At 44.1% G+C, this 26277-nt stretch overlaps 1 protein-coding gene and 1 pseudogene across 1 annotated transcript; one reads left to right on the top strand and one right to left on the bottom strand.

Annotated features, from left to right (window-relative positions):
* Positions 1 to 1296: 1296 nt before the first annotated feature.
* Positions 1297 to 17324, bottom strand: ZNF534 (zinc finger protein 534). The gene is made up of 9 exons (XM_016934329.3): positions 17228 to 17324; positions 16134 to 16266; positions 14363 to 14990; positions 11537 to 11742; positions 9463 to 9502; positions 9297 to 9378; positions 6700 to 6826; positions 5573 to 5701; positions 1297 to 3313 (listed from the first exon to the last, which is right to left on the bottom strand). Exons 6-9 carry the CDS (start codon positions 9309 to 9311, stop codon positions 1599 to 1601), a joined length of 1986 nt encoding a protein of 661 aa, XP_016789818.1. The 5' UTR covers positions 9312 to 9378; positions 9463 to 9502; positions 11537 to 11742; positions 14363 to 14990; positions 16134 to 16266; positions 17228 to 17324; the 3' UTR covers positions 1297 to 1598.
* On the top strand, positions 9474 to 14891 carry LOC100615706 (developmental pluripotency-associated 5 protein-like; annotated as a pseudogene).
* Positions 17325 to 26277: the final 8953 nt, after the last annotated feature.

Here is a 26277-nt window from a genome sequence, read left to right as displayed (position 1 = left end):
GTGCTTGTAGTCCTAGCTACTCGGGAGGTAGAGGCAGGAGAATTGCTTGAACCCAGGAGGTGGCGGTTGCAGTGAGCTGAGATTACACCACTGCACTCCAGCCTGGGCATCAGAGCGAGACTCTTGTTTTGGGGGGAAAAAAAAAAAAAAAAGACTTATCTCCACTACGGATTACAAAATGAACAGTAAGACCTGAACACCTTCTCAATGCTCTGCCGCATTCATTACATTTGTAACGCTTCCTTCCAGTATGAATTCTTTTTTTTTTTTTTTGAGACGGAATCTCACTGTCACACAGGCTGGAGTGTAGTAGCACATTCTTGGCTCACTGCAACCTCCATCTCCTGGGTTTAAGTGATTCTCCTGCCTCAGCCTCCTGAGTAGCTGGGATTACAGACACCCACCACCACACCCAGCTATTTTTTTTATTTTTAGTAGTGATGGGGTTTCAACACATTGGTCAGGCTGGTCTCAAACTCCTGACCTCAACTGATCCATCTGCCTCAGCCTCCCAAAGTGCTGGGATTACAGGCGTGAGCCACCGCACCCAGCCTCCAGTATGAATTATTTGATGTGCAAGATGTGAATTGTGACTTTGACTTTGCCATATTTGCTACATTTAAAAGGTATCTACAGTATGAATTTTCCAATGTTGTGCCAGATGTGCATTTTATTTGAAGATGCTGTCATTCATTTGTAAGGTTTCTCTCCAGTATGGATTCTGTGATAGTTTACAAGGTGTGTATTTTAAGTGAATACCTTGCCACACTTGTTATATGTTTAAAGTCAATCACCAGTGTGAATTCTCTTGATGAGAGGTTAGGGAAAACATGTGCCTGAAGACCTTCTTGTATTCTTTATATTTCTATGGTTTCCTTCCAGTATGGATTAATAGATGGGTAGAGAGGCATGATTTCATATGAAATTATTTGCCATATTTATTACTTTTGTGAGGCTTCATAATTTTTTTTGTTTTGTTTTTAAAGAAAGAGTTTTGCTCCTCTTGCCCAAGCTGGAGTGCAATGTTGCAATCTCGGCTTACCACAACCTCCACCTCCCAGGTTCAAGCAATTCTCCTGCCTCAGCCTCCTGAGTAGCTGGGATCACAGGTGCCTGCCACCTCAGTCAGCTAATTTTGTATTTTTAGTAGAGATGGGGTTTCTCCATGTTGGTCAGGCTGGTCTCGAACTTCTAACCTGAGGTGATCTGGCCACCTTGGCCTCCCAAAGTACTGGGATTAAAGACGTGAGCCACCACGCTTGGCAGCTTCAGTCATTTTTTTTTTTTTTTTTTTTTGAGATGGAGTTTCACTCTGTCACCTAGGCTGGAGTGCAGTGGCTCACTCGGCTCACTGGAGGCTCTGCCTCCCAGGTTCATGCCATCCTCCTGCCTCAGCCTCCTGAGTAGCTGGGACTACAGGTGCCTGCCACCACACCCAGCTAATTTTTTTTTTTTTTGTATTTTTAGTAGAGATGGGGTTTCACCGTGTTAGCCAGGATGGTCTCAATCTCCTGACCTCGTGATCCACCCGCCTCGGACTCCCAAAGTGCTGGGATTACAGACGTGAGCCACCGCGCCCTGCCAGCTTCACTAAATTTTTAAGGCTTCTCTCTGGTATGAATACTGCAATGTTGTACTAGGATGGAATTTTTACTAAAGACCTTGCCACCTTCATTACAACTGTAAGGCTTCACTCCAGTATGAATATTCCTATGTTGTGCAAGGCGTGAATTCCGACTGAAGACCTTGCTACATTCATTACATTTGTAAAGCTCCTCTCCAGTATGAATTTTCCTATGTCGCGCAAGGTGTGAATTCCGACTGAAGACCTTGCCACATTCATTACAACTGTAAGGCTTCTCTCCAGTATGAATATTCCTATGTCGCGCAAGGTGTGAATTCCGACTGAAGACCTTGCCACATTCATTACAACTGTAAGGCTTTTCTCCAGTATGAATATTCCTATGTCGCACAAGATGTGAATTCCGACGGAAGACCTTGCCACATTCATTACAACTGTAACGCTTCTCTCCAGTATGAATATCCCTATGTTGTGCAAGGTGTGAATTCTGACGGAAGACCTTGCCACATTCATTACATTTGTAAAGCTTCTCTCCAGTATGAATTTTCCTATGTCGTTGAAGGTTTGAATTCTGACTGAAGACCTTGCCACATTCGTTACATTTGTAAGGCTTCTCTCCAGTATGAATTCTACAGTGATAGGTTAGGGAAGACTTGTGCCTGAAGACCTTGCCACAGTCTATACATTCGTAAGGTTTCTCTCCAGTATGGATTAGAAGATGGGCAGTGAGATCTGAACACGTTCTAAATGCTTTGCCACATTCATTACATTTGTAACGCCTCCCCCCAGTATGAATTTTCCTATGTCGTGCAAGGCGTGAATTGCCAATAAAGACCTTGCCACACTCATTACATTTGTAAGGTTTCTCTCCAGTATGAACTTTCCGATGCCTTGCAAGGAGTGCAATTCGACTAAACCCCTTGCCACATTCATTACATTTGTATGGTCTCTCTCCAGTATGAACTGTCTGATGAGTGGTTAGGGAAGACTTATGCCTGAAGACCTTGCCACATTCCTTACAATCATAAGGTTTCTCTCCAGTATGGATTACAAGATGAGCAGTAAGACTGGAACACACACTAAATGCTTTGCCACATTCACTACATTTGTAAGGCTTCTCTCCAGTATGCATTTTCCTATGCTGTGCAAGGTAGGCATGGTGACTAAAGACTTTCTCACATTCTTTGTTATTGTAAGGTTTCTCTCCAGTATGAATTCTCTGATGTTGTGCAAGGTGTGAATTCTGATTGAAGACTTTGCCACATTCATTATATTTGTAAGGCTTCTCTCCAGTATGGATTCGTTGATGTCGTGCAAAGTTTGAATTGCTACTAAAGATCTCGCCACAGTCACTACATTTGTAAGTTTTATCTGCAATGTGGATTACTTGACGGTTAGTAAGGCTTGAAGACACTCTGAAGACTTTCCCACGCTCATTACATCCATAAGGCTTTTCCCTAATGTGTACTTTCTGTTCTTGTGGGAGTAATGTAGAAAAAAGAAAATCATTTCTGTAGTTATTAAAAATATGGGTTTTGACACTGGAAAAACTTATTTGAACTGGTGAAACTGAAGAATTGTCACTGATAGATTTCTCAACATGCTTACATCCATAAATATCCCTTACAGCTTGAAATGGCTGCCATTCAGTCAGATGTAACTGAAGAGTTAATCCACGTTGATTTTTAAGTGACTTGTTTCCTGCATTGCTTCCCAATTTAGAACTCTTTTCTAGAAAAGCAAGAAAATTTTGGAACTTAATCCCGATTCTGGCATGTTTAAAGTCTGACAGAAAACAAGATTCTGCATCACTTCACTCAGACATTGAAAGTATCAGCATACTTTGTTTTTATTGAGATGGAGTCTCACACTGTCACCCAGGCTGGAGTGCAATGGCATGATTGCAATTCACTACTACCTCTGCCTCCTGGGTTTAAGCAATTCTCCCTCCCAAGTAGCTAGGATTACAGGTGCCTGCCACCATGCCTGGCTAACTTTTTTTTATTTTTAGTAGAGACGGGGTTTCACTATGTTGGCCAGGCTGGTCTCAAACTCCTGACCTTGTGATCCACCTGCCTCAGCCTCCCAAAGTGCTGGGAATACAGGCATGAGGCACTGTGCCCGGCCAGTATCAGCATACTTTGTATAACATGTTGGTAATGCAGAAAACACAAGGGAGTGAGGTGATTTACTGAAGCATCTGGAATCTGCAGGAGTTAGGGGAATTAAGGGAGAGCTTGAGAGAGATTATAAGCTGACAAATACACAAGAGTAACTAACAGCTTCTGTGAAAAAGCAGGGATAAGCCTCTTAAGGAAAATAAGATATTTAAGAGCAGCAGTGTAGATATGTGTAATAGTACTTTCACAAAGTCAGGAAAGATACATCCCAGAAAAGAATGGAGTGTTCCCACACCCTTACAACAACTAAGGTCTCCCACTGCGCATTATAAAAAATAACTGAAAAAAGTGGTTGTTTTACCAAACCTAAACCAAAAACTACCATACAAGGCCTATGAAAAGATGAGAAAATATGGCTACAATAAATAAATAAATAAATAAAACTCCAGACACCAAACTAAAAGATAACAGAAATAGAAAACTAAATAAAATCAGAAAAACAGTATGTGAAAAGAATGAGGATAACAAACACAGGGGAAATCATTAAAAACAAGAGAACAGAAATTCTGGAGCTGAAATACAGTAACTGATGTAAAAATCCATTAGGGGGTTTAACAGCAGACAGCAAAAGGAATGGAAAACAATGAGCAAACTGAAAGACAAGTTATTCAAAAGTATCAGTTCCAAAGACCACAAAGAAAACATGATGAAGAAAACCTTACAAACCCTAAACATTTTTGAGAGACTATAAGGTGGAACAATATACAAACTATTGGAGATTCATACGAAGATGACAAAGGATGAAAAGCCACAACTGAAGAAATAATGTTACAACATCACACATCTGAGGAAAGAACTGAATATACAAATTCAAGAAGCTTGACCATTACTAAAATTAACCCAAAGACATTCACACAGGGACATAATATAAGGAAATTATCAAAAGTCAAAGAGAGACAGAGACAAAGTTTGATAGCATCAACAAAAAAAGAGACTTGACATATAATAGGAAACTGTAAAAGTCTATGTGTATTTTTCCAGCGGGTATCTTCAGGGTAGAAGGCAGTGAAGTGATACTGAAAGTGCTTAAAGAAAAATAAGGGCCGGGCACGGTGACTCATGCTTGTAATCCCAGAACTTTGGGAGGCTGAGGTGTGTGGATCATGAGGTCAGGAGATTGAGAACACCTGGCTAACACGGTGAAACCCCGTCTCTACTAAAAATACAAAAAAAATTAGCCAGGCATTGGTGGCGGGAGCCTGTAGTCCCAGCTACTTAGGAGGTTGAAGCAGAAGAATGGCGTGAACCCAGGAGGCAGAGCTTGCAGTGAGCCAAGATCATGCCACTGTACTCCAGCCTGGGTGACAGAGTGAGATGGTCTCAAAAAAAAAAAAAAAAAAAAAAAAAAAAAGAAGAAAAATAAGAAAAACATCAATGAAGAATACTATATTTAGCAAAACTCATCTACAAAAATAATTCAGGCTTTCCTAGATAAAGAAGAACTGAAAAAGTTAATTAGAACTCAAAAATCATTATGTGAGGCTGGGCACAGTGGCTCATGCCTGTAATCCCAGCACTTTGGGAGGCTGAGGTGGGTGGATCACTTGAGGTCAGGAGTTCAAGTACAGCCTGGGTAATATGGCAATACTCCATCTCTACTAAAAATACAAAAAACTAGATAGGCATGGTGGTGTACACACACAGTCCCAGCTATTCAGAAGGCTGAGGTGGGAGAATCACGTGAGCCCCAGAAGGTGACGCTGCAGCCAGCCATAATCATGCCACTGCACTCCAGCCTGGATGACAGAGTGAGACCCTTCTCAAAATACAAAAATTATGGGGCCTCCACTCTGCCCACCTGAGCTCTCACCTGCGTTCACACCTTTGATGCACTCCCTGCCATCTGGATTGTTTACTATTTTCACTTCACTCTGCAGAGTCCAGGGATCTCTCTTTTGCTCCAACATGGAGGTAACACTCAGGTCAGGAAGACAGATTCCTACTTACAAAAAGAAAGAATAAATGTGTGCTGTGGCATCTCCAAAGTCCAAGCCCTATATTTAGGTAGGAGAGAGCATATTACAAATTAATCAAGAATAATATTTCACAAATTCAACCACTGACTGCCTCCTTCTGAATGCTAAGGGAACACTGTAACATGTAGACATCAAGCCCTCTTTCAAGAACTACTGAATCAAAAGCGCACAGGTAGAAAACAGGGAACTGGATATTTTTTAAGTCTGTCATAAGGTTTCATGCATACTTCAGCCCTGGTGCCATCAATGATCAATCATGAAGGAAGCAGAATATCTGAAGAAAGGGGACATTTCTTTCTTTTTTTTTTTTTTGAGACAGAGTCTCACTCTGTTGCCCAGGCTTGAGTGCAGTGGCATGATCTCAGCTCACTGCAGCCCCTGCCTCCCAGGTTCAAGCGATTCTCCTGCCTCGGTCTCCCGAGTAGCTGGGACTACAGGCATGTACCACCATGCCTAACTAATCTTTGTATTTTTAGTATGAATGGGGTTTCACCAGGTTGGTCAGGCTGGTGTAAGGGGACATTTCAAGTTCAGAAAGCATAATGCTTTTCATTTCTTTTTTTCTTTTTTTTTTTTTTGAGATGGAGTCTCGATCTGTCACCCAGGCTGGAGTGCAGTGGTGCGATCTTGGCTCACTGCAAGCTCCGCCTCCCGGGTTCACGCCATTCTCCTGTCTCAGCCTCCCGAGTAGCTGGGACTACAGGCACCCTTTTTTGTATTTTTACTAGAGATGGGGTTTCACCATGGTCTCGATCTCCTGACCTCGTGAACCATTTGCCTCGGCCTCCCAAAGTGCTGGGATTACAGGTGTGAGCCACTGCGCCCGGCCTGCTTTTCATTTCTTAGTCAACAGGTTTCAATCTCAGTCAAGCAATGCAGGGGCTCCCAAGAGACACACAAGAGAAAATGCAAAAAGATATACCAGAGCAGAAGCAGGCTTCTGGAGGGACATTATCCTCACCTAGGGAGATCAGGTTCCTGTAGTTCTCTAACATCACGTCCCTGTATAAAGCTTTCTGCCCAGGGTCCAGGCATTTCCACTCCTCCTGAGAGAATTCTATGGCCACATCGCTGAATGACAGTTGCCCCTAAAAGGAAATCCACATTTCAAAAACAGGGTACGGAGAGAGTACTTATCTTCAAACAGAATGAGAAGACAGTTGTAAGGACTGACTCCACTGAAGTGAGCACTGTGACAAATCCACATTAAAGGATTCTTGAGCTAGTTATGTGTCTGTGATTGTGTTTTATTATACTTTTCCATAAGGAGTGATGACATTCTTTAAATCAGAGTAGATGTCTCCTTTTGTGGATAATACAAGCAATACAAACAAAAAATTAAACCAGGGTTGTCTCTATAGAAATGTTAGGTATTATTGCCGGGCACGGCGGCTCATGCCTGTAATCCCAGCATTTTCGGAGGCCAAGGCGGGTGGATCACGAGGTCAGGAGATCAAGACCATCTTGGCCAACACGGTGAAACCCTGTCTCTACTAAAAATACAAAAAATGAGCCAGGCGCGGTGGCGGGGGTCTGTAGTCCCAGCTACTCAGGAGGCTGAGGCAGGAGAATGGTGTGAACCCGGGAGTGGGACATTGCAGTGAGCTGAGATTGCGCCACTGCACTCCAGCCTGGGTGACAGAGTGAGACTCCGTCCCCCACAAAAAAAAAAAAAGAAAGAAATGTTAGGTATTATTTTTGACACATCAAGTGACATTTAGTATCTACCTGAGATACAAGTATAGTGTCTTCAGAGATGACAACGTCTACAGTGCTTTCTTTCTTTCTTTTTTTTTTTTTTTTGAGATAGGATCTCACTCTGTTTCCCAGACTGGAGTGCAGGGGTGTGATATCCACCCACTGCAATCTCTGCCTCCCAGGCTCAAGCGATCCTCTAACCTCAGCCTCCCGAGTAGCTGGGACTACAGGCTCACACCACTATGCCCAGCTAATTTTTGTATGTTTTGTAGAGATAGAGTCTCACCACATTGTCCAAGGTTGTCTCAAACGCCTAAGCTCAAGTGATCCTCCCACCTCAGCCTCCAAAAATGCTGGGATTACAGGCATGAGCTACCACATCCGACCTATAGTGGTTTTTAAAAATGGTCAAAATCTGGGCCGGGCACAGTGGTTCACGCCTGTAGTCCCAGCACTTTGGGAGGCCGAGGCAGGTGGATCATGAGGTAAGGAGTTTGAGACCAGACTGGCTAACATGGTGAAACCCCATGTCTACTAAACACAAAAAATCAGCCGGGCATGGAGGTGTGCACCTGTAATCCCAGCTACTCAGGAGGCTGAGGCAGGAGAATGGCTTGAAGCCAGGAGGCAGAGGTTGCAGTGAGCCGAGATTGCATCATTGCACTCCAGCCTGGGTGACAGGGCGAGACCCTGTCTCAAAATAAATAAATAAATAAATAAAATAAATAAATAAAAAATGGTGAAAATCTGAAAACTGCGATGATAACAATAGCAATGGCTGAATAGAGAACACTTCCCATGTGATAGGCACTATTCTCAATGATTTACATGAACTAACTGGTATAGCAACAAAAGCCAATGAAAGAATAATCTGCTCCTATCTTACTAAAAAGACAACTCTTTCACATACACGCTAGCTTGCCCCAGGTGTGAGAACTGAAACAGCAGAGTAAGCAGCAGATCACAGGTGTCTGAGCATGAGAATCAAACCTAAAGAATCAGACAGTTAAGTAACAGATCAGCATCAAAAGTAAATTGACAGTTACCTAATTCAGTAAATTTAAAACAACTTCAAGGATTAAAAACATGGAATTGCCTAATAGTTCATTATATATGCATATATATAATCGATATCCCCATAATACATTACTATAATGTTCTTATAGCCATTGCCTCATTGCCTCTTATAGCCACTATCAGGTATGATGCCTCATATCATCATACATGATAATGTAGAAAAATTTGAACATCCTGATAAATAGATGTAATTTCAACTGATAAAAATATATATATAATGATGACATGCTATTTATAAAAACTATAGGTTTGCTCATCTGTGCACTCATGCAAACACATCACATGTACACACTTACACATATATATACTAACACTCATATACACTAGTACACATATACATTTATATGGCCGAGATCACAAAACCACACTCCAGCCTGGGCAACAGTGCGAGACTCTGTCTCAAAAAAAAAAAAAAAGGAATTCCACATGCAGCTTCTCTAGTCTTAGTCCACAGAACACTCACAGTGCATCCAGATGTGGCCCCTGAACAATCCCTGCTGCCCAACAGCACTGACACCACAAGGCCCACACCCCATCTCCATCCGTGTCTGGGTGTGAGCCCTTCCCAGGACCATGCCCAGTGGAACCTCTTCCCCAGTTCATGTCATTGGGTCATAGGGAACTGGAATCTTAAGTGGAAGTGAAAGGGACTGGAAGAAGCCATGGGTAAGTGCAATGAAATGAGTCAGGCAGGATGCTTCAGAGTCAGAGATTAGCAACTCCAATGCCTGGCATTTCAGGAAGAAACAGAGACAGAACAATCCACTGAGAACACTACCTTACCTGAGTAAGGGCCATTCCTGACTTCCTTTCTTTCCTCTTCCGAGTTGCTTCCTTGCATAATACGTCTCTTTGAAAGTGAATCCTAGTATCAAAAATAATGCTGCTTAGGGCTTAGAATCAACACACCCACTTCCTGTGCCATAGCCACACAAAGGGAAGACCTCACCTTCTGGAATGATGGTCCTCTGCTGCCTACTGTTGATCTCCTACAGGAAAATCAACAAAGTGAGTTTTTTACTCCCTTCCTCAAAACTCTCTCCTGTTTCATGGTGAGCGACACACACACTGCAGCAGTGCGGAGCTGGGCTTGACTAAGCTCCCCTTAAAAGCACAGACTTGGCTGGGTGCGGTGGCTCCCACCTATAATCCTAGCACTTTGGGAGGCCGAGGTGGGCAGATCATGAGGTCAGGAGTTTGAGACCAGCCTGGCCAACATAATGAAACCCTCGTCTCTACTAAGGATACAAAAAATTAGCTGGGCATGGTGACACGGGCCTGTAATCCCAGCTACTCAGGAAGCTGAGGCAGGAGAATCCCTTGAACTTGGGAGGCAGAGGTTGCAGTGAGCCGAGATCGCACCATTGCACTCCAGCCTGGGTGACAGGGTGAAACTCTGTCTTAAAAAAGAAAAAGAAAAAAAAAAGGCCATGTGTGGTGGTTCATGCCTGTAATCCCAGCACTTTGGGAGGCCAAGGCAGGTCGATCACGAGGTCAGGAGTTCAAGATCAGCCTGGCCAAGATGGTGAAACCCCGTCTCTCCTAAAAATACAAAACTTAGCTGGGTAGTGGCAGGCACCTATAATCCCAGCTCTTAGGAGGCTGAGGCAGGAGAATTGCTTGAACCCAGGTGGCAGAGGTTGTAGTGAGCCAAGATTTTGATACCGCACTCCAGCCTGGGTGACAGAGTGCGACTCTATCTCAAAAAAAAAAAAAAAAAAAGCACAGACCTCACCCTGACCAAAGCTCATGCAGAGCACAGGCCCCTCAGCCCTCTGTGGATCACAGTGCTCAATTCTAGATACAGACTATAGTAGAATCCTTTTATCGATGTGCACTATGTTCCAAGAGCCCCAGTGGATGCCTGAAACCTCCATCAGTACTGAACCCTATTAATTCCACTTAAAGACTCCATGTTACAGCTTCTCACTGGCATATCCAAATTGTCAGCATCAAGGCCGGGCGCAGTGGTTCACTCCTGTAATCCCAGCACTTTGGGAGGCCGAGGCAGGTGGATCACCTGAGGTCAGGAGTTCAAGACCAGCCTGGCCAACATGGTCAAACCCTGTCTGTACTAAAAATATAAAAACTAGACGGCTGTGGTGGTGGACACCTGTAATCCCAGCTACTCAGGAGACTGAGGCAGGAGAATTGCTTGAACCCAGGAGACAGAGGTTGCAGTGAACCAACACAGTGCCACTGCACTCCAGCCTTGGCGTCAGAGCGAGACTCTGTCTCAAAAAAACCCAAAAAAGCAAATTGTCAGCATCAATACTCATGTGCCTGGAGGGCATTGTTAAGGGAAAAAAAAAAGGGTTACATGAAAAAAAAAGCACTGAGATACCATAAAAGTGGATCTCATCCAAAAGACCATTGGCCAAGTACGGTGGCTCATGCCTGTAATCCCAGCACTTTGAAAGGATGAGGCGGGCAGATCACCTGAGGTCAGGAGTTCGAGACCAGCCTGGCCAACATGGTGAAACCCCATCTCTACTAAAAATACAAAATTAGAGAGGCATGGTGGCGTATGCCTGTAATCCCAGCTACTCGGGAGGCCCAGGCGGGAGAATCGCTTGAATACGGGAGGCAGAGTTTGCAGTGAGCCGAGATCACGCCATTGCACTCCAGCCTGGGCAACAAGAGCAAAACTCAGTCTCAAGGAAAAAAAAAAAAGACTATTAAGTGACTAACGAGCAGATACAGTCTAAAGTCAGCCCTTGGTATCTCTGGGGTACACATCAATGGATTCAACCAACTACAGACTGAATAATTACAAAAAATGAAAAAAAAATAGCAAAGTGCCAGGATTACAGGCATGAGGCACCGCGCCCGGCCTAGAAGCCTCCAAGCGGTTTTAACACGCAGGGAAGCGACCTCCAGACTCTCTAGAGAACGTCTGAATTTACTTGGAGTGGATAGAGCGGTGCCGGGACTTCAAGGTCTGCATGAGCCCTCAGATCGCGGGTGTAGAAGCACACAGGAACTGGGCAGCCTAAATTTAATCTAGACAAAGGCAAACTCACGGGTGGCGGCTAGACGGTCTTTGCACGCAGTCGGGTGCCGGTTCTACAGGAAAAAGCGCGCGAAACGTTCACTCCACGATCTCGACTTCCGGGTCTGCAGGAAATTGCGCGCGCATCGTACAGGCCGGGCCGGGGGCCGAGGGCAGGGCCGGGACAGGGCGGGCTCAAGGCGGGGTCTATGCTTCTGTCAGTCTGACTCAGCGATCCTGTTTTAGGGTTTTGGAGGCGAGATCTGCTCAGCAGTCTGGAAACAGATCTTGCTGGGGCAGAGCAAAATCGGTTGGTGATTAGATTAGATCCACGAGAATTCCTGTTATTACAATAAATTTTAAGTCCCAACTACTCTGGAAGCAGAGAGAGAAGAGAGCGTGAAAAGAAAGCAAAAAGAAAGACAAGGGCGGGTGCGGTGGCTCACGCCTGTAATCCCAGCACTTTGGGAGGCCAAGCCGGGCGGATCACGAGGTCAGGAGATCGAGACCATCCTGGGCAACATGATGAAACCCCCGTCTCTACTAAAAACACAAAAATTAGCTGGGTGTGGTGGTGGGCGCCTGTAGTCCCAGCTACTCGGGAGGCTGAGGCAGGAGAATCACTTGAACCCGGGAGGCAGGGTTGCAGTGAGCCGAAATCGTACCACTACACTCCAGCCTGGCGATGGAGTGAGACTCCGTCTCAAAAAAAAAAAAGAAAAGAAAAGAAAGAAAGAAAGAAAGAAAATAAGACTAGAGAGAAATAGTGCAACAAAGAAAAGAATGTAGGTGTCTGTGCCTGTGTGTGAGAAAAAGGGAGAGACAAGAAAGGACGAAAGAAAGACATTTATTTTTTTTGTTTGTTTGAGAGAGAGTTTCGCTCTTGTTGTCCAGGCTGAAGCTCAATGACGAGATCTCGGCTCACTGCAACCTATGCCTCCCAGGTTCGAGCGATTCTCCTGCCTCAGCCTCCCGAGTAGCTGGGATTACAGGTGCGCACCACCACACCCGGCTAATTTTTTGTATTTTTAGTAGAGACGGGGTTTCACCATGGCCAGGCTGGTCTTGAACTTCTGACCTCAGGTGATCTGCCCGCCTCGGCCTCCCAGAGTGTTGGGATTACAGGCGTGAGCCACTATGCCCAGCCAGAAAGACAAATTTTAGGAATTAAGACACTTTGGAACTATCTGTGAAGGGGATGGAAGCTAAAGTGTGAAATGCTAAACCCTGCCAGAGTGGAATGCGCAGTATCATGCCAATGCCCCATAGAATAGAAATACTTTTTTTTTTTTTTTTGAGATGGAGTCTTGCTCTGTCGCCCAGGCTGGAGTGCAGTGGCACAATCTCGGCTCACCACAAGCTTCGCCTCCCAGGTTCACACCATTCTCCTGCCTCAGCCTCCCGAGTAGCTGGTACTACAGGCACCCGCCACCATGCCCGGTTAATTTTTTTTGTATTTTTAGTAGAGACTGGGTTTCACCGTAGTCTCTATCTCCTGACCTCATGATCCGCCCGCCTCAGCCTCCCTAAGTGCTGGGATTACAGGCGTGAGCCACCGCGCCCGGCTAGAAATTCTTTTCATTTACATTCCCCATTCACTCCAGAGGGTGAGGTCAACCCTGTGCTCAATTCCAGAAACTTTCCTAGGAACACCACCTTGGGCATAGAGAACTAAGGTCAGTGTGAAGTCAGGTCACCAACTCTTTCTTTTTAAAAAAGCCAATAACTTTAAAAATAGGTATAAATTATTTAGTTTAAGACTTTTTTTTTTTTTTAAGACAGGGAATCACCCTGTGACACCCAGGCTGTAGTGCAGTGGCACAATCATAGCTCACTACAACCTTGACTTCCTGGGGTCATGGGCACCTCCTACCTCAGTCTCCTGAGTAGCTGGAAGTACAGGCCTGTGACATTGGACTGTGCTAATTTTTTAGTTTTATATATTATTATTACTTTGTAGAGATGGAGTCTCACTTTGTTGCCCAGCCGGGTGTCCAAGTTCTGGCCTCAAGTTTTCCTTCTGTCTACACTCCCAAAGTACTCGAATTATAGGCATGAGTCACGGTGCACAGGAGGTAAGGACCCCACATCAGGACCTCAGGTAGTTTTGAAACACAAATACGTAAGATCCACAAGCAGGACTATTGGCTAGAGACAGTGGGGTCACCTGAAGAAGTTTTCTTTGACCTGAATAGCAACTTCTCACCTAGGTCACTGGGATCCCGGACTATGGCACTGTTCCAGGCAGGCCTGGTTATCCTGCTTGAGGCAGCAATCCTCTTGAGCCTAGTGAAATGCAACTGGCTGTACCTCAGTGACGTCGCGCTGAGATTCTGCCAGTCAAGATATTACTTCAATCTCCTGAGACAAGCCTCTACCTCCAGATTCAGGAAGGTCAGTGCACACATAAATTGACTAGCTTTATTAAAGGGGATACTGGGTTGGTGGGGAGACTGCAAGACAGCACTCAAGTGGGGTTGAACTGGCCCAGTTGTGTCTGACTTCTCACTTGTAGTTCCCAAGAATGAATATAAAATGTGCTAGAAAAGCAACATCCTGAGATGAAGGACAGGATCCTGTCCATCCTTACCAGAGAAGGACAGGATCTGTTCCGTCCCCCCAGAACAGGATGCCCTTCATTGTTTTAGGCCAACGTGCCATGCATCCCAGGAGCATGAAACCTGGGCCGGGCCGCCTTTCAGGCTCCCTCAGCTGTGATGCGGGAGGAACACACACAGAGACTACATCTGCACTGGGTGGTTTTCCTGAGCCTTTGGGAACAGCATGCATGAACCCCAGGCATCTGCTGTCCCTTGCTGCCAATCTGTAAGTAACAAATTCACTTCATGTAACTTACTGTGTGTTCATGGGACTATCTCTCACTCAACTCCGACACGTTGGTAACCAGTGTGCAGTGAACCTGCTTCACAAGTAAGGCTGTGAAGAAATTGTAATCTTCATACATTTGGTGGGAATCAAAAATACTGATGAACGCTTAGGCCCGGCTCACACGGGAGCATAGTTTTGGTTGTGAGGGTTACAAGTTGGGAACAATCCCAGACGTAGAAATATCCCACCATGGGTGAAACTTCCTGAAAGATCCAGAGGTGTTCCAGGTCCAGATGCGGCTGCTGGAAGCCATGTTTGGCCCAGACTGATCTCAAATCCCTTACATCGAGCAGGTGAGCAAGGTGATGCTCATGCTGAAGGCTCTGGAGTCTTCAGACCTCACCGAGGTTGTCGTTTACGGCTTCTGTTTATCCAAGTGCCAGACCAAGTGGATGCCCCAGTCCATGGCTGAGTGGCACTGCCAGCGCCAGGAGCGAGGGATGCTCAAACTTGCGGAAAGCATGAATGCCGTCAAACTACGCCCTTGGGTGAAGTGAGCCAGCTTCCAGCCAATGCGAAGAAAGCCAAGATGTAGAGATCAGATTGTGGCCATAGCTGGAATGGTAACTCCAGATTGGTTTAAACACCGCTCCAGCCTGATGAATTAAAAACAACAACAATAAGAAAAAAAACGCCAGGTGCAGTGGCTCATGCCTGTAATCCAGCACTTTGGGAGGCTGAGGTGGGTGGATCACCTGAGGTCAGGAGTTTGGGAGCAGCCTGACCAACATGGAGAAACCCCGTCTACTAAAAATAAAAAATTAGCTGGGTGTGGTGGCACATGCCTGTAATCCCAGCTACTTGGGAGGCTGATGCAGGAGAATCGCTTGAACCCGGGAGGCAGAGGTTGCGGTGAGCCAAGATTGCACCATTGCACTCCAGCCTGAGCAACAAGAGCGAGACTCTCTCTCAAAAAAAAAAAAAAAGAAAGAAAAAAAGAAAAGAAAAGAAAAAAACATCTGTCTAGGGGTTTCTGCCTTTGTTCCAAGTCTTGTGAATATCTCTTTTGACAGTTGCCAATAAAAAAAGTAATTTTTCAGAAAAACAAGACTGCAGATGGTATGGAAAACAGTGTCATTGGACACTTCCTCAACTCAAGATCACCCACCAATTTAAAAAGGATCATCATACATTCTGGTGAAAGACATAAAGATTCCCCCAGGGGTAGGGGATGAGGCAGGGAAGTCCACTCTTATCACTACTATTCCACACGGTGTGAAAAGTTCCAGCCAGTGAAATAAAGGAAGAAAAGGAAATAAAAGTGACAGGCTGGATGTGGTATCTGAGGGCTGTAATAGCAGCACTTTCGGAGATTCATGAAGAATCACAGAACTGTGGACCCATATTAGATACATGACCTACAGAATTGTAAAAGAATAGATTTTTGTTCTTTTAAGCCAATCACTGTGTGGTAGCAATGAGGAAGGAGAGTGGCTTGAGGACAGGAGAAAAAAAATAGTGTACTCTCAGAAAATATGATGGTTGCACAGGTCATCCCCGTAACCTGTGTTACTGAATATGTTCTCATATCCTCAACCCTGTAACCTGTGTGACTGGCTGTGTCAAAGAGGAGTTTGCAAATGTGGTCTAGTTAAGGATCTTTAGATAGACATTATCCTGGATTATATGGTCAAAGTGATAGAATCACAAGGTTCCATATCAGAAGGATGCAGGTAGACCCTGAGGGACAGACAGTTGTGATGTGTTGAAAATAGAGGGATAAAGAGATTTTATCTTGCCTTTAAAGGTGGAGGAAGTGGGCCGGGTGTGGTGGCTCATGACTGCAATCCCAGTACTTTGGGAGGCCGAGGCGAGCAGATCACGACGTCAAGAGATCAAGACCATCCTGGTTAACACGGTGAAACCCCGTCTCTACTAAAAATAATAAAAATATTAGCCCGGTGTGGTGGCACGCGCCTGTAGTCCCAGCTACTTGTGAGGCTGAGGCAAGAGAATCGCTTGAATCAGGGAGGTGGAAGTTGCGGTGAGCCAAGATCGCGCCACTGCACTCCAGCCAGGGACACAAGAGCGAAACTCCATCTCAGAAAAAAGATGGAGGAAGTGGACCATGAGTCAAAGGATGTAAGTGGCCTCTGGAACCTACAAAGGATAAGGAAAAAAAATTCTTGCCTGGAGATTCATGAAGAATCATAGAACTGTGGACCCATATTAGATATGTGACCTACAGAATTGTAAAAAAATAAATTTTTCTTGTTTTAAGCCAATCACTGTGTGGTAGCAATAAGAATCTGGTGAAATAATTTTATGTAGAAAATTCCAAAAAATCTACAAAAATCTCTAAACAAGGGAAATGTAAAGGTGGCAAGGTATAAGATCAACATACAGCAATTTTTTTTTTTTTTTTTTTTGAGACGGAGTCTCACTCTGTCGCCCAGGCTGGAGTGCAGTGGCACGATCTCGGCTCACTGCAAGCTCTGCCTCCCAGGCTCACGCCATTCTCCTGCCTCAGCCTCCAGAGTAGCTGGGACTACAGGCGCCCCGCCAACACGCCTGGAGAATTTTTTGTATTTTTAGTGGAGACGGGGTTTCACCGTGTTAGCCAGGATGGTCGCGAACTCCTGGCCTTGTGAGCCACCCGCCTCGGCCTCCCAAAGTGCTGGGATTACAGGCGTGAGCCGCCGCGCCGGCCAACATACAGCAATCTTGTATATTTCACTGGCCAGGCATGGCAGCTCATCCCTGTAATCCCAGCACTTTGAAAGGCCAAGGCAGGTGGATTGCTTGAGCTCAGGAGTTTGAGACCAGCATGGGTAACATGGCAAAACCCTGTCTCTACAAAACACGAAAATTAGCTGGCCGTGGTGGCACGCACCTGCAGTCTCAGCTACTCAGGCAGCTGGGGTGGGAGGGTCACTTAAAGCTGCAGGACAGAGGTTCCACTTAGCTGACATCGCTCCACTGCACTATACCTGGGTGACAGAGTAAGACGTTATTTCAAAATAATAATAATAATAATAATCTAGCATATTTCTTTACATATGAAAGCTGGTATTAAAAATAAAATACCATGTATGATTGCTCCATTAACAATATCGGTCAGCTGGGCATGGTGGCTCATGCCAGTAATCCCAGCACTTTGGGAGGCCAAGGCGGGCAGGTCACCTGAGGACAGGAGTTCGAGACCAGCCTGGCCAACATGGTGAAACCCCATGTCTATTAAAAATACAAAAATTAGCCGGGAGTGACGGCACGTGCCCGTAATCCCAGCTAATTGGGAGGCTGAGGGAGGAGAATTGCTTGAACTCAGGAGACAGAGGTTGTAGTGAGCCGAGATCACACTACTGTACTCCAGCCTGGGCAACAGAGTGAGACTGTGTCTTAAAAAAAAAGTCAAAGAAATACGTGCCAAACAAAACATTCATAGAACCATTATGTTAAAACTACAAAATGTTGATGAAAGAAATCAAAGACACCAAATACAGACACATATACAATATACATTTATTGGAAGACTCCACATAAAACAATATGAAAACAATATGAAATTATACCAAATTGACACATAGGGTTAACACATTTCCTAATCAGGGCATTCTGCAGATACTAACAAGGTTATCCAATTATGTAGAAAGGCAATGAAACAAAAAAAAACCAAACCCCAAAATCTAAAATAGCTAAAACATCGGAATAATAACAGAAAGACTGGAATCACTTCATGTGATTTTAAGTCTTCTAACATAGTAAAAGCATTCTTTTCCTTTCTCGTATTTACAGGAATCCTAGTTCGTACTTCCCATTGTCTTGTGTGCATACTAATGTCACAACATTTTCTTTCCAAACAACAGCCATATTTATGTAGCCCGTAAATTTTCACTCAAGTAACACATGGAAGAAACGTATTAAACATGGAATCTGGACTGCAATTTATAAAACATTTTTAATGTAACTCATATAAAGAAGCACAAAATAAATTTTTTTTGACACAGTGTCTCCCTCTGTCATCCAGGCCGGAGTGCAGTGGTACAATCAAGGACGACAGCAGCCTCAGCCTTCTGGGATCAAACGATCCTCCTGCTGCAGTGCCCCTAAGTAGTTGGCACCACAAGTGTACATGACCACACCCGGCTATTTTTAAAATTTTTTTGTAGACATAAGCTCTTGCTATGTTGCCCAGGCTGGTCTTGAACTTCTGGGCTCAAGTGATTTCTCCCACCTTGGCCTCCCGAAGTGCTGAGATGACAGGTGAGCCACCCCCACTCAGCCCGAAAAAATTGTTTCATACCATAATCTGACAATGATATTTCCACAACTTTTGGCAAAATGCTCTTCTAGCAAAATCATATTTATTGTATAATAAATATAATTATATAATCAATAAACAATAAACAAATCATGTTGATTTTATAATAAACACTTTTGTACAATAATTTTCATTGAACTAGGATAAAACGTATCTCAGGCAACTTTTGTGGGGAAAAGAAAGAGAGATCGGATTGTTTCTGTGTAGAAAGAAGTAGACATAGGAGACTCCATTTTGTTCTGTACTAAGACAAATTCTTCTGCCTTGAGATGCTGTTAATCTATGACCTTACCCCCAATCCCGTGCTCTCTGAAACATGTACTGTGTCAACTCAGGGTTAAATGGATTAAGGGCGGTGCAAGATGTGCTTTGTTAAACAGATGCTTGAAGGCAGCATGCTCCTTAAGAGTCATCACCACTCCCTAATCTCAAGTACCCAGGGACACAAACACTGCGGAAGGCCGCAAGGACCTCTGTCTTGGAAAGCCAGGTATTGTCCAAGGTTTCTCCCCATGTGATAGTCTGAAATATGGCCTCGTGGGAAGGGAAAGACCTGACCGTCCCCCAGCCCGACACCCATAAAGGGTCTGTGCTGAGGAGGATTAGTATAAGAGGAAGGCATGCCTCTTGCAGTTGAGACAAGAGGAAGGCGTCTGTCTCCTGCCCGTCCCTGGGCAATGGAATGTCTCAGTATAAAACCCGATTGATTGTATGTTCCATGTACTGAGATAGGGGAAAACCGCCTTAGGGCTGGAGGTGGGGCATGTGGGCAGCAATACTGCTCTGTAAGGCATTGAGATGTTTATGTGTATGCATATCTAAAGCACTGCACTTGATTCTTTACCTTGTCTATGATGCAGAGACCTTTGTTCACGTGTTTATCTGCTGACCTTCTCTCCACTATTATCCTATGACCCTGCCACATCCCCCTCTCTGAGAAACACCCAAAAATGATCAATAAATACTAAGGGAACTCAGAGGCCGGGGGATCCTCCGTATGCTGAACACTGGTCCCCTGGGCCCCCTTATTTCTTTCTCTATACTTTGTCTCTGTGTCTTTTTCTTTTCCAAGTCTCTCGTTCCACCTAACGAGAAACACCCACAGGTGTGGAGGGGCAACCTACCCCTTCATCTGGTGCCCAACGTGGAGGCTTTTCTCCAGGGTGAAGGTACGCTCGAGCGTGGTCATTGAGGACAAGTCGATGAGAGATCCCGAGTACCTCTACAGTCAGCCGTACGGTAAGCTTGTGCGCTCGGAAGAAGCTAGGGTGACAATGGGGCAAACTAAAAGTAAAACTAAAAGTAAATATGCCTCTTATCTCAGCTTTATTAAAATTCTTTTAAAAAGAGGGGGAGTTAGAGTCTCTACAAAAAATCTAATCAAGCTATTTCAAACAATAGAACAATTTTGCCCATGGTTTCCAGAACAAGGAACTTTAGATCTAAAAGATTGGAAAAGAATTGGTAAGGAACTAAAACAAGCAGGTAGGAAGGGTAATATCATCCCACTTACAGTATGGAATGATTGGGCCATTATTAAAGCAGCTTTAGAACCATTTCAAACAGAAGAAGATAGCGTTTCAGTTTCTGATGCCCCTGGAAGCTGTGTAATAGATTATAAAGAAAAGACAGGGAAAAATTCCCAGAAAGAAACAGAAAGTTTACATTGCGAATATGTAGCAGAGCTGGTAATGGCTCAGTCAACGCAAAATGTTGACTGTAATCAATTACAGGAGGTGATATATCCTGAAACATTAAAATTAGAAGGAAAAGGTCCAGAATTAGTGGGGCCATCAGAGTCTAAACCAAGAGTGCCAAGTCCTCTTCCAGAAGGTCAGGTGCCCGTAACATTACAACCTCAAACACAGGTTAGAGAAAATAAGACCCAACTGCCAGTAGCTTATCAATACTGGCCACCAGCCGAACTTCAGTATCGGCCACCCCCAGAAACTCAGTATGGATATCCAGGAACGCTCCCAGCACCACAGGGCACCATACCCTCAGCCGCCCACTAGGAGACTTAATCCTACGGCACCACCTAGTAGACAGAGTAGTGAATTACATGAAATTATTGATAAGTCAAGAAAGGAAGGAGATACTGAGGCGTGGCAATTCCCAGTAATGTTAGAACCGATGCCACCTGGAGAAGGGGCCCAAGAGGGAGAGCCTCTCACAGTTGAGGCCAGATACAAGTCTTTTTTGATAAAAATGCTAAAAGATATGAAAGAGGGAGTAAAACCATACGGACCCAACTCCCCTTATATGAGGACATTATTAGATTCCATTGCTCATAGACATAGACTCATTCCTTATGATTGGGAGATTCTGGCAAAATCGTCTCTCTCACCCTCTCAATTCTTACAATTTAAGACTTGGTGGATTGATGGGGCACAAGAACAGGTCCGAAGAAATAGGGCTGCCAATCCTCCAGTTAACATAGATGCAGATCAACTATTAGGAACAGGTCAAAATTGGAGCACTATTAGTCAACAAGCATTAACGCAAAATGAGGCCATTGAGCAAGTTAGAGCTATCTGCCTTAGCGCCTGGGAAAAAATCCAAGACCCAGGAACCGCCTGCCCCTCATTTAATACAGTAAGACAAGGTTCGAAAGAGCCCTACCCTGATTTTGTGGCAAGGCTCCAAGATGTTGCTCAAAAGTCAATTGCCGATGAAAAAGCCCGTAAGGTCATAGTGGAGTTGATGGCATATGAAAACGCCAATCCTGAGTGTCAATCAGCCATTAAGCCATTAAAAGGAAAGGTTCCTGCAGGATCAGATGTAATCTCAGAGTATGTAAAAGCCTGTGATGGAATCGGAGGAGCTACGCATAAAGCTATGCTTATGGCTCAAGCAATAGCGGGAGTTGCTTTAGGAGGGCAAGTTAGAACATTTGGAGGAAAATGTTATAATTGTGGTCATATTGGTCATTTAAAAAAGAATTGCCCAGTCTTAAATAAACAAAATATAACTATTCAAGCTACTACAACAACAGGTAGAGAGCCACCTGACTTATGTCCAAGATGTAAAAAAGGAAAACATTGGGCTAGTCAATGTCGTTCTAAATTTGATAGAAATGGGCAACCATTGTCGGGAAACGAGCAAAGGGGCCAGCCTCAGGCCCTGCAACAAACTGGGGCATTCCCAATTCAGCGCTTTATTCCTCAGGGTTTTCAGGGACAACCCCCACTGTCCCAAGTACCTCAGGGAATAAGCCAGTTACCACAATACAACAATTGTCCCCTGCCACAAGCGGCAGTGCAGCAGTAGATTTATGTACTATACAAGCAGTCTCTCTGCTTCCAGGGGAGCCCCCACAAAAAATCCCCACAGGAGTATATGGCCCACTGCCTGAGGGGACTGTAGGACTAATCTTGGGAAGATCAAGTCTAAATCTAAAGGGAGTTCAAATTCATAGTGGTGTGGTTGATTCAGATTATAAAGGCGAAATTCAATTGGTTATTAGCTCTTCAATTCCTTGGAGTGCCAGTCCAGGAGACAGGATTGCTCAATTATTATTCCTGCCATATATTAAGGTTGGAAATAGTGAAATAAAAAGAACAGGAGGGTTTGGAAGCACTGCTCCGACAGGAAAGGCTGCCTATTGGGCAAGTCAGGTCTCAGAGAACAGACCTGTGTGTAAGGCCATTATTCAAGGAAACTAGTTTGAAGGGTTTGTAGACACGGGAGCAGATGTCTCTATCATTGCTTTAAATCAGTGGCCAAAAAATTGGCTGTTACAGGACTTGTCGGCGCAGGCACAGCCTCAGAAGTGTATCAAAGTACGAAGATTTTACATTGTTTAGGGCCAGATAATCTAGAAAGTACTGTTCAGCCAATGATTACTTCAATTCCTCTTAATCTGTGGGGTCGAGATTTATTACAACAATGGGGTGCGGAAATCACTATGCCCGCTCCATTATATAGCCCCACGAGTCAAAAAATCATGACCAAGATGGGATATATACCAGGAAAGGGACTAGGAAAAAATGAAGATGGCATTAAAGTTCCATTTGAGGCTAAAATAAATCAAAAAAGAGAAGGAATAGGGTATCCTTTTTAGGGGCAGCCACTGTAGAGCCTCCTAAACCCATACCATTAACTTGGAAAACAGAAAAACCGGTGTGGGTAAATCAGTGGCCACTACCAAAACAAAAACTGGAGGCTTTATATTTATTAGCAAATGAACAGTTACAAAACAGACATACTGAGCCTTCATTCTCACCTTGGAATTCTCCTGTGTTTGTAATTTAGAAGAGATCCAGAAAATGGCATATGTTAACTGACTTAAGGGCCATAAACGCCGTAATTCAATCCATGGGGCCTCTGCAACCTGGGTTGCCCTCACCGGCCATGATCCCAAAAGACTGGCCTTTAATTATAATTGACCTAAAGGGTTGCTTTTTTACCATCCCTCTGGCGGAGCAGGATTGCGAAAAATTTGCCTTTACTATACCAGCCATAAATAATAAAGAACCAGCCACCAGGTTTCAGTGGAAAGTGTTACCTCAGGGAATACTTAATAGTCCAACTATTTGTCAGACTTTTGTAGGTCGAGCTCTTCAAGCAGTTAGAGACAAGTTTTCAGACTGTTATATCATTCATTATGTTGATGATATTTTGTGTGCTGCAGAACCGACAAATTAATTGACTGTTGTTATACATTTCTGCAAGCAGAGGTTGCCAACGCAGGACTGGCAATAGCATCTGATAAGATACCAACCTCTACTCCTTTTCATTATTTAGGGATGCAGATAGAAAATAGAAAAATTAAGCCACAAAAAATAGAAATAAGAAAAGACACATTAAAAACACTAAATGATTTTCAAAAATTGCTGGGAGATATTAATTGGATTCGGCCAACTCTAGGCATTCCTACTTATGCCATGTCAAATTTGTTCTCTATCTTAAGAGGAGACTCAGACTTAAAAAGTAAAAGAATGTTAACCCCAGAGGCAACAAAAGAAATTAAATTAGTGGAAGAAAAAATTCAGTCAGCGCAAATAAATAGATCCCTTAGCCCCACTCCAACTTTTGATTTTTGATACTGCACATTCTCCAACAGGCATCATTGTTCAAAATACTGATCTTGTGGAGTGGTCATTCCTTCCTTACAGTACAGTTAAGACTTTTACATTGTATTTGGATCAAATAGCTACATTAATTGGTCAGACAAGATTACGAATAATAAAATTATGTGGAAATGACCCGACAAAATAGTTATCCCTTTAACCAAGGAACAAGTTAGACAAGGCTTTATCAATTCTGGTGCATGGCAGATTGGTCTTGCTAATTTTGTGGGAATTATTGATAATCATTACCCAGAAACAAAAATCTTCCAGTTCTTAAAATTGACTACTTGGATTCTACCTAAAATTACCAGATGTGAACCTTTAGAAAATGCTCTAACAGTATTTACTGATGGTTCCAGCAATGGAAAAGCGGCTTACACAGGGCCAAAAGAACGAGTAATCAAAACTCCATATCAATCGGCTCAAAGAGCAGAGTTGGTTGCAGTCATTACAGTGTTACAAGATTTTGACCAACCTATCAATATTATATCAGATTCTGCATTCCTTCTTCCTATGAAAGGAGGTAGTTAACTTGCCTTAGGTAGATAGCAAGAAAAGGGTCTCTGGAGAGTCCCTGGCCCATGGGTCAGTGCCTCATCCCCACCTAACAGAAAAAGCAGCCTGGGAAAAAATTCAAGGTGCAGGGACCGATAAGGGAACTAGCACAAGGTGTTATGCCTACGGCTGCACAGATGGAAAAGGCCCATTTGGATAAAAGCTTGCGCAGCCCTCCATCTCACTCAGCTAAGGGAGCAGGCCTGGCACAGAAATGCCTTTTGCCTTTGTAGAGTCAGTGGGCTCCCAGGCAAAAGTTTCTTCTCCCTTTGTGGACATGGGCACAGTGGGCTCCAATAAGCTCAGGTGGGCACTCTATTTTCCTTTATTGGACTGTAAGTCTGGCTTCTATGAATCATCACTTCAGCCCCTAATTGGTCCTGGGCCAAGCTTTCACTTCAGCTTCTAATAGGTCCCAGGCCAAGCTGAGGCGTGCATTCTCCAAGACAGCCCGCAGACTAAGCACATTCCTTCCCCTTTCCATTCCATAAAAACCCCAATATGGACCTCATAGTGAGTACTCCTGTTCAGGAGCCCCTCTCTGCTGGCAGACAGCTTTCTCCTCTTGCTTATTAAACTTCCGCTCCAAACTCACTTTTATGTCCACACTCCTTTTCTTGGAGGTAGGACAAAGAACCCGAGGTGTTATCTCAAATGAGAGACTGTTACATCTTGGTGCATTGCTGAGACTACATTATGATGCCCATCTGGTCAACTGATAATAAAGACTGAGTGCTCCCTCATTTGTCACCAGGTATTAGTTCAAACCACAAGTAAGTACCCACACCCCAGCCCGACGCTTCAACAATCATAACACCCAAAGTAGTCACCTATCCCAGTTTTCTCATGACATTTTTGGACCAACTGGGGAAGTCTAACCTGCTTTCCTCAGAAAGTCTTATTATGTAATAAACATTCTCAGACCACTTCAGTACATAGCATCATCATTCTCAATACCCAAGCCAAACCTTAGGTGGACGTCAAACAAGTTCTAGTGGAGGCCAGGTACATGGCTCATGCCTGTAATCCTAGCACTTTGGGAAGCTGAGGTGGGTGGGTCATTTGAGCCCAAGAGTTGGAGACCAGCTGGGCAACATTGTGACCAAAAAACACCCCAAAATTAGCTGGGTGTGGTGGTGTGCGCCTGTAGTCACAGCTATTCATGAGGCTAAAGTGGGAGGATCACTTGAGCCGGGGAGGTTGAGGCTGCAGTGAGCCCTAACTGTGCCACTGCACTCCAGCCTGTGCAACAGAGACCCTGTCTCAAATTAAAAAAAAAAAAACTTTTTTTTAAGCTTCTAGTGGAGTGGGCAAAAGTTCAAATTACCACGAAGGTTGTGGGGGTAAATATGTGAAGTTCCTAGTTAAAATACCAAAGCAAAACACAATTCCATTCTGTGTGTCCACCCTTACGAGGAAATTTATGAACATTAGTAATTTCAAATTATGTCACTGAGCACAAGGACAAAAAAAGAGATTGTGTTACACTATTTTTAACCTTATCCTCACACTTTTATCTCATAATATTTGTCATATTTGTATTTTTGCTACATAAAAATGAAAGTGTGGGCCAGGCACAGTGGCTCACGCCTATAATCCCAGCACTTTGGGAGGCCAAGGTGGGTGGATCACCTGAGGTTGGGTGTTTGAGACCAGCCTGGCCAACATGGTGAAACCCTGTCTCTACTAAAAATACAAAAAAATTAGCCAGGCCTGGTGGCGGGTGCCTGTAATCTCAGCTACTCGGGAGGCGGAGGCAGAAGAATTGCTTGAACCCAGGAAGTGGAGGTTGCAGTGAGTCAAGATCGCGCCATTGCACTCCAGCCTGGGTGACAAAGCGAGACTCTCAAAAAAAAAAAAAAAAAAAAAAGAGAGAGAGAGACAATGTGTGCCATGGGTCTAATTTAGCACACAAGAAAAAGGCACATAGAAATATAATGATACGCTAAACATTTGCCAAGGGCTATGAACACATTTGAGGGTATAGGATGCTGG

The sequence above is a fragment of the Pan troglodytes genome, chromosome 20, assembly GCF_028858775.2.
Source record: "Pan troglodytes isolate AG18354 chromosome 20, NHGRI_mPanTro3-v2.0_pri, whole genome shotgun sequence".
Lineage (NCBI taxonomy): Eukaryota > Metazoa > Chordata > Mammalia > Primates > Hominidae > Pan > Pan troglodytes.
This window is presented reverse-complemented; position numbering and strand designations above follow the sequence as displayed.